General features: G+C 50.2%; 1 protein-coding gene across 1 annotated transcript in view; it reads right to left on the minus strand.

Moving 5' to 3' along the window:
* IFT140 (intraflagellar transport 140) overlaps positions 1–12551 on the minus strand; it is an 85617-nt gene that overhangs the window by 53437 nt on the left and 19629 nt on the right. Inside the window, exons 7-14 of the mRNA XM_012743456.3 lie at positions 12158–12249; positions 11106–11212; positions 10287–10432; positions 8517–8720; positions 8055–8127; positions 6171–6262; positions 2958–3085; positions 2428–2545 (exon numbers count right to left, since the gene is read on the minus strand). Coding sequence (XP_012598910.2) covers positions 2428–2545; positions 2958–3085; positions 6171–6262; positions 8055–8127; positions 8517–8720; positions 10287–10432; positions 11106–11212; positions 12158–12249 — 960 coding nt within the window. The remainder of the gene's footprint in view (positions 1–2427; positions 2546–2957; positions 3086–6170; positions 6263–8054; positions 8128–8516; positions 8721–10286; positions 10433–11105; positions 11213–12157; positions 12250–12551) is intronic.

The raw sequence follows: 12551 nt of genomic DNA on the forward strand, positions 1-12551 counted from the left end.
CGCCTCTGAGGTCAAGACCCCAGGAAGGAATCTCGGCTATCTTTACTGGGGTGTCCTGGATAATAAAGCCAGGGCAGGTGCAAACATGTTAGCTACACATGCGGCGACTGTCTCCTGGTTCCTGGTCCCTCATCTCCCTCTTATTAGCCTGTGCACGGGGAAGGCACCTATGAATGGCACACAAAGAACCTGAGGAAAGGGAGCCTCTACGCTAACAGTTTCCTCGTGACCATCGGCAGGGAGGCCCTGAAATTCAGCCTTGTTCAGACAGCGCTTGCCCAGCACCTGACACAATGCAGACACCGGCTTTTAGGTCCAGCGCACCCAAAAAGCAGTGCTGGGGACCACATGCTAGGTAGACCGTGGAAAGCTTTATTCTAGCAGATACTGCAATGATAAATGGGATATAAGCATTTTTAAAAGAAGGTAAGAAAATGAAAATTTGCCAAAATTGTAGATAAAAAGAGATGGTGTAAGTCTAACCACAATGTAAGAAATCACAAATTAAAATCATCAAGGGGTTTGACTACACAAAAACATAACCTTTTCAACATCTTTACAAATACCATAAACAAAATGAAAACCAAACGACGACGACCTGGTGGAAACATCCGCGACAGACAGGATGGGCAAAGAGCTTCTTCTCCCCCACTCCCCATACACTCAGGCTCAAGGCCACAGCCCAGCCCCCACCTGTGGCTGCCACAGGAGAGCTACAACAGGGCTGGAGCCACTTCACACCACAGACTCCTTTGGTATAGTCGAGCTTTTTCTTCTGCATTATTTCATTTCCTGATGCCACACAAGTGGGTGTTCCCAATGCCACGCAAGGAGGTGCAAGGGGCAACCCTTGCTCAGGCCTCACCTGCCTGCCCTGTGCTGTCCCCAGAGTCCCCACCCCAAGGTGGCAAGGACTGCCAGCGCCACTAGACGACTGGTGCACATGGTTCCTGGCCCCTGTGAGCTGTGTTTTGTTTCTGTGCACCTATAGCCTGGCACTGGCAGCTGCTAAACGAATGAAGGGAACCATCCTGCCCCTGCTAGCTAGGGCTTCTCCTCAGAGGCCACCACCTCCCTGGCCGCACCTGCTCACTTGGCTTGCCAGAGCCCAGCTGGGTTCTCAGGGGAGCAGGGGCCACTTCTTTCATTCCTGAGCATCTGCCTTGGGGACACTTCCACAGTCCCTTCAGCCCCAGCCAGCCCTCCCCTCTGAGAGCCAGGCCATGAGCCCCCCCCCCCAGCACCTGTAGCTGACCTATGTACCTTCCCCTCAAAAGGCTCCTCGCCTGGTTTTCTTTTCTGCACCCCACCCAGCTGCATGGGGGGCCTCCTGACAGCCCCACAGCCAAGGCCAATTGATCACCAACCTCCACTATGGCTGCTCCTACTGCATGGCCAGCAGGGTCTAGCTGGCCAGTCCTCCAGGATGGCCATGATGGGTGCCAAGTGGACTTTGGCACCCACTGCCCCACTTGGCCCACCTTCTAGAAACAATCCTCTAGAAGGATGGTACTGACATTATCCTCCTTCTGTCTACCCAGGTCAAAGTCAGTCCACTAACCACGCCAGCTTCAGATTCGTCCTCCTCCCAGGAGGCAGAGCCTTGGTGAGGCCACACTCCACCAACGCAGGCCTCTGCCCTCACTGCTCCTTTGCCCCGATTGCTCTCCCTGTCTCATTCTTGCCTCATATCTCAGTTAGACCATCACCTGCTTAGGAAGCCACCCTTGATCTCCACAGCAGCTGGGCTCTCTGCTGTTCTACGCTCTCCTAGCTCAGCTCTCGCCACAGGCACGGCATTCGCTCAGCTGCTGCCTGCGTGACTACTGTCTGTTCATCCATGGGAGGGGCTGAGTCCTTCTGTTTACCTGAGCACCTCTGTATCTGCAGTGCCTAGCAAAGGGCCTAGTCTGCTTCAGGCAACCACTAGCTGTCCCTTGAATGAATGAGAGAATGAACACTGGCAGGTGGTACACAGACAAGGCCACCACAGGGTCTCTATGCCCAGCTGCCACCTCCCTTCCAGACCCTTTGCAGGTGGCTGTCATCGATTGCCTGCAAATCAACGTCTTTTAAGCCAGATGCTGGAAGGTGCACCTTTAGCAGTCCCTGTCACTCGTCTCGTGCCAGAGGACTTAACTAGGTGATGAAGAACACAGAAAAGAGCAGAGGTGAGGGAGTTGTTTCTCTGAAGAAGAAACAACAATTTCTGATGAAATAAGAAATGAGGAAAGCTAGGAAAAGATAGAAGGTGTAGAGTTGGGGGCAAGAGGATGAAACCATGCAAGAGAGACTCATAGAGAGGAGAGAGAGGAAGGGGGGGGACCAGAGTGGCTAGACATGGAGACTTGCAAGGCAAGGCAGAGGAGACCCAGTGGGAAAGGCAGAGCACACAGCAGGGTGAAGGGCAGGTGGATAGAGCCCCACCTTACTCAGGAGGATGCTGATCTTGTTCCCGGTGGCATTGCATCTGAGGGAAGCAATGGTCCCCACCCCGGGGAGCAGCTCGGCCAGGTTCTTGCAGTGGCAGTGCACTTTTGCCTCTCTGTAGGGAAAGAGAAGGGCCTCAGTGCAAACACTCCATCTCCCTCACGCATCTCCCACACGCAGTCCACAGGCAGGCCTTAATTTTCATACATTAAGGTTCACAATTCTTTGTCCTGTAAAGTTCTACGGGTTTTGACAAATGCACAATATCCTGTATCCACCATGTAGAAGTTTTGCCACACAAAATCCCCTGTGCTTCAACCATTCAACTCTCCCTACTCCATGCTGCTCCACCATCATGCAAAGACTAACAATTTCGGTCAAGACTTAAAGTGTTTCAAAAAATGAAGGGGCAAGTTAATGTTAAAAAGAGAACTTAATGAATTTTCTGGCTTTCATATCACTTTCTACCCAATGTATTGTTTCCCAATTTTAAAACTGTAGTACTTTTATTTGGACAAAAACTATACCTTCGGGAGAGATCAAAGCTTTTAAAGTGAGCTAAGTCTGTCCCTACAACCAGGAAATTTCCACAGACGTCCAAGAAGCAAGGGCTCCCCTCGGTCTCAGAAAACAGGAGGAGTTGTTTGACAGTTCCCTGAGGAAAAGAAAAGAACGAGGAATTTAGAAAGGCAGAGTTTACAGTGTTTCACGTTTGTTACTGAATATTATTCACACATAGCCTCGTACACTCCACTTGTTCATTCAGTAAACATTTACAGGTGGCTCAGTGTGTGTCTAGCACGCTGTGAGATTCTAGTGCTACTTGGGAAAGATGGGGCCCTGCCCCCAGGCTGGAGCTTACAGTCTAGAGGGGGAAACTGACAGCAGTTATGCCAACAAGCAAACACAGGATCCTGGCTGAGCAAGTGCACTGGTGATGAACAGCGTGTTAGGAAAGCAGCACCGAGGCGAGCGGGTGGGTTCCACCCCTCAGGTTGGTCTGGGAGGCCTTGTTTGTGGAGGTGTTTTGTTAAAGTCCCAATAATACTTTTAAGTTGTTATTGTCATGTGAGTGGCTACCCCTGGGTGGGAGGCTGGTGAGAGGAAGGGAATCTTACCAGGATGCTAGTAACATCCTGGGACTGTCCTATGAGTCAAAGTCACTGTGCTGTATTCTCAGGCACAAGGTGCCTGTGCTTTCTGCATGTTATGCTTCAACAAAACACGTAAGAAGAGAAAGCCTTGTCTGGGGGCAGTGGTTAAACTGAGACCGAGGAGAGCCCAGGCCAGCATTCCAGGGAAAGGAGGCAACACACACTGAAGAAGAAAAAGGTTTCCGTGGTCCAGGATCCTGAGGCTGAGGCGGCGGCAGGAGTGGCTGGCACTGTGGGTGGTTGGTGGGCAGAGGCCACAGGACAGCACTGTTGCAGGCCACGGAGAAGAGTGAGATTCTAAGCGAAGATGGAAGACCCTGTAGGGTTTTGAGCTGGGTTTCATATCACTTGTATTTTCAAAGTGTCCCTTTTGCCTTCACACACTGTGAAAAGTGTGGCCCACAGTGGCACCTGGGCAAACCTCATGCTTTGTAGCTCCAGTCCTCTGAGAGAAAGGAGCAGCTGGTTCCTGGCTCAGTGAAGGCCCAGAGACTGGTCCAGGCCCTTGGAGCCTCTCACCTGTGGCATCTCCTTCAATGTCACCAACTACCCTAGTCAGTCCCGGGGCATGGGCACAGAAGCTATTTTCCAGGGAGAGAGCAACGCAAAGCCAAGAGAATAAGTCAACGTGTGGTCTGCATGCCTGGCTTTAACCCCGGGCAGTCTGCACCCCACCCTGCTCCTTCCCGCCTCAACACTGCCCTGACCTGGCAGCTCCTCCTCAGCACATGGCCCCCCATGAGAGGCAGAGGCAATGCCAGGAAACACTCAGGGCTGGGCACTGATGTTCTGGCCTTGTGGGACATAGGTTGGGGCCAGAAGGCCCTATGTGTTTGGAGTTGCTGTGTTGCCTGCATGACTGACAGCAGCTGCACATCCACACACGCCAGGTGTGCAAAAGCTCCTGAGAGCACTAACTTCCCCTTATGCATGTTGGCGCTGCCTTACCTGCTACCATCGACACAAAGTCCTTATGTAATTTAACAGACCAACAAACAAAAAAGGGACACAACTCATAGAGGTGTTGTCAGACGCCCTCCCGAGCCCTGCTGACAGGACTCCTGGGTTGGCTCTGTTTCCCAGCAGTCCTCTCTCTCCTCCCCAGCGGTCTGGTCGCCCCTCCCCAGCAGGCCGCTGCCCCGCACATCTGGTCCTGCAAGTCCTGTCTCTGCTTTTGCAGCTGCCCCTCAGTCTTTCCATAAACACATGGTCTCTCTACCTCCACGTCCACAACAGATGCCCCTACACGACTGTGGAGTTAGGCATTGCAATGTATAAGGACTGGAGAAAGAGGGTGGCAGCAAGGAGGGTGGCCTTTCATGGCTGGGATACCCATGGGCTCTGGCTGCCTTTCCTCCAGCACCTCTGCCCGCCCCCACTCAATAGGCCGCGAGAAAACATGCTGTGCCAGCTCCTTGGTGCCTACCACTGTCTTGTCCATTGCCCAGCTGCAAACTGTAAACAACTTTGCACCAGGGGAGCAACGAGCAGCATGGGAGGTGCAAGGACATACACATGGCAGCCCCAGGAAACCAGACACCAGGTCCCAGGGAAGAACTCAGAGCTGTATAAAAACCACACCAACAGCTAAAACAAGGGTCATGACAAATGCTCTCGACCTGTCATATAATGCTGCTGCACGCAGTGGCATGAACAGTGCCACTCAAAAGATATGTCCACTCAGAAGCTGTGAAAGTGATCTTATTTGGAAAAAGGGTCTTTGCGGATGTGATTAAGGATCTTCAGATGAGGCCATTCTGGCTTAGGGTGGGCCCTAAATCTGATGACAGTTGTTTTTATAAGACACGGAAGAGAAGACTCAGACACAGGAGAGAACGCCGTGTAAAGACAAGCCAGAGACTGCAGTGACATGTGGGCAAGCCAAGACACCAAGGATTGCCAGCACCGGCCGGAAGAGGCAAGGAACGGATTCTCCCCTCACACCCTCTGGAAGGAACCAACACTGACGACACCTGGATTTCAGAATCTGGCTTCAAGAACTGTGACAGAAGAAATATCTGTTGTTTTTAAGCCCGTCAAGTTTGCAGTGATTTGTTATGGCAGCTACGGGAAGCTAACGTAGCACAGTCAGCCCCTGGGTCCAGCAGTGTGTGTGGGATGTGAACAGGGCAGGGGCCCTTACTCCACACGACCCAAAGGGAACAAACTGGTGTGCGGGAGGCCTGTCATCTTGGAGGCGATCACTGCCATCAATCATGCTGGCCCTGCCCGTGAGGTGCATGCAGGAAACGGCCGCCAAAGACACCATGTCCTAAGTTGATGCCACTCAAGCCTTCACGACGCAGGTTAAACCCAGCAAGCATTCTTCCCATCTCATAGCCCTGTGTATTCCAGGTCCTGCTCACTGCAAAAGGCCCTTGCCCTGTCTCCCTATGTCTGAAGTCACAGCAGCCACAGATGGAGCCGCTGCCCAGAACTCAGGTTTACAATCCACCTCCTGATGGGAAATCTGATTTCACCAGGCCCCGACAGGAAGCAGGCTCTGGCTCAACTTAGAGACAGCATTGGGATTCTGCTCTAGTTTTCTTATCATCACAGCACACTCACTGTGGAGCAGCAATTTACCTGCCAGGTTCGAACTTGAACTCGGTTTGGCTCCACTGTATAAACGCTTTCTTCATGCATTGCTAGCACTGGAGACTCACATGGGAAGGTACCTAAGGTGAAAGATGAACATCAGGACAGCAGCAGCTAATCTCGTCATACTTCCTTAGCGTTTAAGAGGCATTTCCACATAGTCCCTAAGTCATTGTGGCCTTCACAACAGCTTCCTGAGGGAGGCATCGTCTGCATCTTGTCAGTGAGAAAAATGAGGCTGTGTGCACAGGGCCCTCGGCCATAACCTGCAGTGACAGCTCGTGCGGGCTCTGGCCTGTGTCAAGACTCAGTGCTGGGCTTCCTGTCCTGCACACCTCTCACCTGAGGTGTCTCTTCCTTTTTCCCGCCTGGTAGCTGATGCTTCCAAAGCATCTGTGACGGTACAATCACTTAAGCAATTGTTTGCTTAGCATATGTGGAACTTTGTTTTCTGTTTTTTTTCTTTAAAAATAAAATTTTAATTTTCATCTATTTTTCTTTTTTTAAAGCATACATGTGGTGCTACGTACGTGGAACTTTGAAGGCTACCAGCTCTAGGGGCTGGCTCCAAAAAAGTTCTTATCTACTTGGGAGATGATGACACACACAAACAGGAAACTACCTCAGCACCTGCTGTGTGAGTCCCATTTGGGAAAATAAGGAATTCATCTTTGCTCGTAGGGACTCTAAACAGAAGGGAGAAGATGTGAATTATCAGTACAGATTAGGACAGAGTGTGAAAATGTTATAAGACAACTTCAGGCAACAAAGTGTTAGGAGATAAAACCAAGTTAGGGTGGGAAAGATGTGAGGGAGGGAAGTAGCAAACATTGCCAGGGAGGCAGGAGATGTCCAAACAAGGGGGGTGATCACCCGTAGAAAAGCACGGTGACAAGTCCCATGAGGTAACAGAGCCCAGAGGTCAGGAAGGGTGAAAGCAAGAATTGTGGAGAAAGGCGGCAAGGTGAGGGAGCACATCCTGATGGCAGTGTCACGGTCAGGTCCTAATTCCTGGAACCTGTGAATACCACCTGATATGTCACAAGATGTTAAGGTCTTGAGAAGGGTTATCCAGGTGGGCTCTAAATACAATCACAAGTGCCCCTGTAAGAGGGAGGCAGATTTCAGACTGGGGGCAATATGACCACAGAGCCAAAGACTGGAGTTTTATAACCACGAGCCAAGGAGGGCTGGTGGCCACCAGCAGCCAGGAGCAGCCAGAAAGACAGTTTCCCCTGGAGGCTCAGAGGACACCTGGCCCTACTGATGCCTGAACTTTGGAGTTCTAGCTTCCAGAACTGTGGGAAAATAAGTTTCTGCTGTTTTAAGTCACAGAATTTGTGGTGATTTGTCATAGTAGCCCAATAGACTCACAGGCATGTGCTGAAGAGAGGAGGGTTACGGTGGCCAAATTAAATGTGGAGTGTTGGAGAGATGGGTGGGACATGAGAGGCTGTTTGAGATTGAAGGAGCATCTCTGAAGAGCCACCCAGAAATATGTGGAGAGTGGCTGGCCCTGATCAAGTCACCATAGGGCTGGAAACATTTCAGATGACGGGCATGTAGCCACCCGCTTCCTTGGAAGGAAACTCATGAAAGCACTGTGGTTGTATATGTTCATGCGGCCTTATTTTTGAGCCAGTTAGGAATGTGGGAACACAGGAGGGTTTGCTGGCCCCAGAGGCCCTGGCAGCTTGGGCCAGAGCTGTAGCACGGGCTCTGGAAATGCAGGCACAGGCACGAGGACTGATGCAAGTGTCTCTCCAGCCCCGGGCCACCCCCTGACCACACCACAGGCACCAGTACCCCTCACTGGGTGGTGAGAAAATAAGGCAACGTGACTCCCCTCCAGGGGGCTATGAAGACTCCCACCTGCATTTCGTAAGGTGGTCCCAAAAGGCTCAAAAATCACCACCTGTTTTCCGTTCCAGACAGCAACAGCATCCTAAAAGGAATAATGGACATTCAAAAGCAAAGGTCAGGAAAAGTGAGATGCGGACTGTAGATCCCACTGCACATTTCCAAACCATTCCTTCTCCTGTAAATATTCCTAAATGCTGTCACCCCCATCGCCCTAACATTAGGTCACTGAGTCTTTCATGGACACAGGTTAAGGCTATGTTTCATGTTATATAAAATACCCCTGGGTTTTTATAATTATTTTCTTTATGACCACGATGTATGCAGAGACGCAGGAAGTCAGCTAATTCAGGTGGGGCTGCGCGTGCTCAACCTGCCACCCAGGCCCTTGCTGTCCTCAACTGCCCAACTGGGCAGGTCCCTTGTCTGGGTGGACGATCTCCCTCCCAGCCACACGTGACCCTTGGCAGTCACCTTGGTGACGAACACTCCGCTGATGTGCATGTCCATGCGTAGGCTGTGTGCTCCCCCCGTGGACAGGAAGGACACGTTAAGCAAGCTTGGGGAGACCTGCACGGCGGCCGCCAGCTGGTGGAAGTGCGCTGCCATGGCCTGCTCGCTGAGGATGGACACGGAGCCGGCACTCTTCACTGCCAGGAGGTTCTTTCTGGAGCCCCACTTCATTTCCACATTGGAGGACAAAGAACCAAATGTGTGAACAAAGCAGAGGAAAGATACAGTTAGGGGAGTGGTTACACACATGAGGAGTCATAAACCATTTTCTAAGCACCATTTTTTAAAAATGATTTTTGGAAAATTTTTATAAAGGTAAAATGTGTGCTTTGTAGAAAAATTCTAAAATACTAATACCCAAGAGTTAAGATTCAGTGGTGGACACATGTGTGGCTATTCTAGCTGGTGTCTGTTCTGACTGGCAGTGTGTCTTCCAGAACTTACTTTTCTAAGTGTGATGTAGGAATGTTTTATAAATGGATAGGAAATTTACACTATGTATTAAATTATCCAGCTTTCCTCTGCTGACGTGGAATGTCAGTTTCATAATTTCGTATGACATTGTGAAATCTATCTAAAATGTTCATTTTCCAGCAAAAAATTAAGAGCTATGCAAAACAGGAGAAAAGGAACCATGTACAGGGGGGAAAATGGCATCAGAAACTTCCAAGAAAAGGTTCAAACGTTAAGTTTGAAGACTTAATGAAGACTTCAAAGTAGCCACTACATACCCAAAGAACTAAAGGAAACCTTTATGCTTAATGAAGCCAGGGAAGGTATTATGACAATGTCTCATCAAATAGAGAATACAAATAAAAAGACAGGAATGATAAGCAAGAACCAAATGTTTAAGAGGAAGTAAAATGTGTGTCCACACAAAAACTTGTGCATGACATTCACAGCAGCACTATTCAAACACCCATCTACTGATGGCTGGATCAACAAAGAGTGCGGTCCATCCACACACTGGTGCTCAGTCACACAGAGGAATGAAACGGAGACACACGCCAGAACGTGGATGAGCCCTGCAAACATGCTCAGTGAGATAAGCCAGACACAGACCCCATGTTGTGTGATTCCTTTTATAAGAAATGTCCAGACCAGGCAAATCCTTAGAGGACAGAAAGTAGATTGGTGGCTGCCTAGGGCTGGGGGCAGAGGAAAGGGGGGATTGACTGGTAAGGGGTACAGATTCCTTTTTAGGTGATGAAAATGTTCTAAACTTTATTATAGAGATGGTTGCAAAGCTGTGAATATATCAAAAGCCATTTGGCAGGTGAATTATATCTCAATAAAGCTGCTTCTAATAGACAGATGCATGTAGATGGGGACACACAGATACAGGGACGGGTAGATGGCAGACATATGAATATTAACTAGTACAGCTCCTTAATCCCTTAATTGCAACTCAGAAATCCAAAAGGACTTTAACACTTTATTATTGTTATTTTTATATAGTCTTAAATTGAATAAAACTGATAAACATAGGTTCAAAGCCAATTACTTCCTCCCCTTCTTATTTTTTCGAGACAGGGTCTTGCTCTGTCACCTGGGCTGCAGTGCAGTGGCATCAGCCTAGCTCACTGCAGCCTTAAACTCTTAACCTCAAGCGATCCTCCTGCCTCAGCCTCCCAAGATACTGGGATCACAGGCGTGATCACTGTGCCCAGCAACTTCCTCCACTTTTGTGCGGTTAAAAGCAAGTGCCACGGGTGCCCCGCGGGGTCCCACCTTTATCTGCGTGATGTTCCCTTCAAGTTCGGTGGGGGTCTGAAGGGTCCACCTGTCCTTGCCCTCCCCACCTCGGCTGCTCGGAGGGCCTGGAGCTTTTCTCCACATGGCTACCCGCCCTTTGTCAGTCCCAGCCGCCAGAAGACCTAGAGTTGAGAACAAAGCGTGTTAACTGAGGTGAAGGAGGGATAGGAATAGCAGCGGGCACCCTTCTCTGACCACCACCTCTAACCCAGCAAACTTCGCTCCACCCAGGGCCTCTCTGGCCTCATGCCTGGCTGCATGTTTCCTCAGGTGCTCTCTGCTCCCTGGCAGGACAGCACTAGTCCTAGGGGTGCTGCTTTTTCTGTTTTGTTCCTGTTTCCTTGAGCCCAATCCGCCTTGCTCAGGGCTGCCGCCCCAGTGCTCTGGCAGTGCTCAACATGCAGTAGGCGCTAAAGGAATGTGGCTCTGGCTTATCTATCCTTTCTGTCCTTTGTGTGTATATGTACATGCATGTGCATACATGCACATACATGCTCGTGTACACATACACACGCTGCCTGCACCGTCCTTCGTGTGGGGTTTCAGGAGGGATGCAGACCAATGTGCATGTGGTCATTCTGTCACATTTTGACCAGACCCTCTGGCCTTCCCCTGGGGTGACAAAACTTCAGAGTCATGTGCTCACCCTTGGCTGACTGTTCAAATGACTGATGTCAGTCATGACCGAGCTGCCATTCCCTGAACAGCCCCCAGGTTCCACCGTGGCTATCCTGCATTCCAGCACCATGCTTGAAGCTGGCTCTGTGTCTCTCACGACCCGCTGGGAAGTCTCACCTTTGGCCTTACAGTAACAGACGCAGTTTACGGTCTCTCCTTTTTCAAAGCCAAACTTCTCATCAGGACTCAGTATGTAATTCTCTCCTCGTTCTAAATCCCAGAACCTACAGCAGAAGAAAGCAAGCACCACTGAGAGCTGCATCAGGGACATTTCCTCCTGCTCTGAGGGTTTCACTGAATCTGTGTAGTAGATGTTAAAAATCAGGAAAAACACACGGCTCAACAGCCTCCTGATATGGAAGTGTGCTGTTGAACCGCTTAGGACTATCTCAGGCCCTGTTTATTTTTTATATTTATTTATTTATATTTTTTGCAGACATAGCCTCACTCTGTCTTCCCTGGGTAGAGTGCAGTGCTGTCACTGCAACCTCCAACTCCTGGGATCAAGTGATCCTCCTGCCTCAGTCTGCTGAGTAGCTGGGACTATAGGTGCACATCATGAGGCCCAGCTAATGTTTCTGTTTATTTATTAGAGATGGGGGTCTCGCTCTTGCTCAGGCTGGTTTCAAACTCCTGAGCTCAAGAGATCCTCCTGCCTCAGCCTCCCACAGTGCTAGGATTACAAGCATGAGTCACTGCGTCTGGCCTCACGCCCTGTTTATAATCAGAGAGAGCAGCTGCTAACAACAGCTGGTTCATATATGGCATTAGGTCACCAGGAGAAAACATGGACTCCAAAGACATGGAGCCCTCTGAATATCACATTGAGCTCAAGCAGGTAGACACAAGAAAGACCCTAATAAATTAGTCTGTTTATACCAAGTGCAAAAAAGCCAGCAAAGAGATTCCACGGCAGACACCAGGGCAGTGCTACCTGCTGAGGCAGGGAACCTGGAGGGAGAAGAGCAGGGTGGGCAAGAACTCCTGGGATCGCTAATGTTTTGTTCCTACGTCTGGGAGCTGATTAAATGAATCTGTCCAACGTGAGAAAATCTACCGTAACACCTGCGTTTCACTGCACCTATGTCATACGCCAGCACAGCTCGTACTGAGAAGAGCCTGTCCTGACGGCATTCTCATCAAGGGGTCCTGAGGAGAAAAACTCTCACCTGAGGACGGTTTCCCCTATGGCCATCACAAGAAGGCTACCCTCGATCAAAGCGATGTCTGCCCGGCGACCTGTTTTCCCACTCAACTTTACCTACATAAGGAAAAAACAACCAGAAAGAATCGTGTTGCTCTTGCAGAGACTGCCTCGTCCAAATTTCATGAGCCTGGAGTCTCTGGTCTTCTGTGACTTCGCAGAGACTCAGCAAGTGCAGGAAATGTGGGAATGACGGACACTGAGAGGCAAGCTCCAGTGTGTAGGACACACGGGCCGAAGCAAACCATTCCTCTTGTACATTAACGTTGGCGGTTGGGCACGTGGCCTGAGGCTGGCGCCAGTCAGTGGCCAGGTCTCCACAAGGATTACCAAATGAGGCTGGGTGTTCCTGTTCAGGT

The sequence above is a fragment of the Microcebus murinus genome, chromosome 19 (genome assembly GCF_040939455.1).
Source record: "Microcebus murinus isolate Inina chromosome 19, M.murinus_Inina_mat1.0, whole genome shotgun sequence".
Taxonomy (NCBI): Eukaryota; Metazoa; Chordata; class Mammalia; order Primates; family Cheirogaleidae; genus Microcebus; species Microcebus murinus.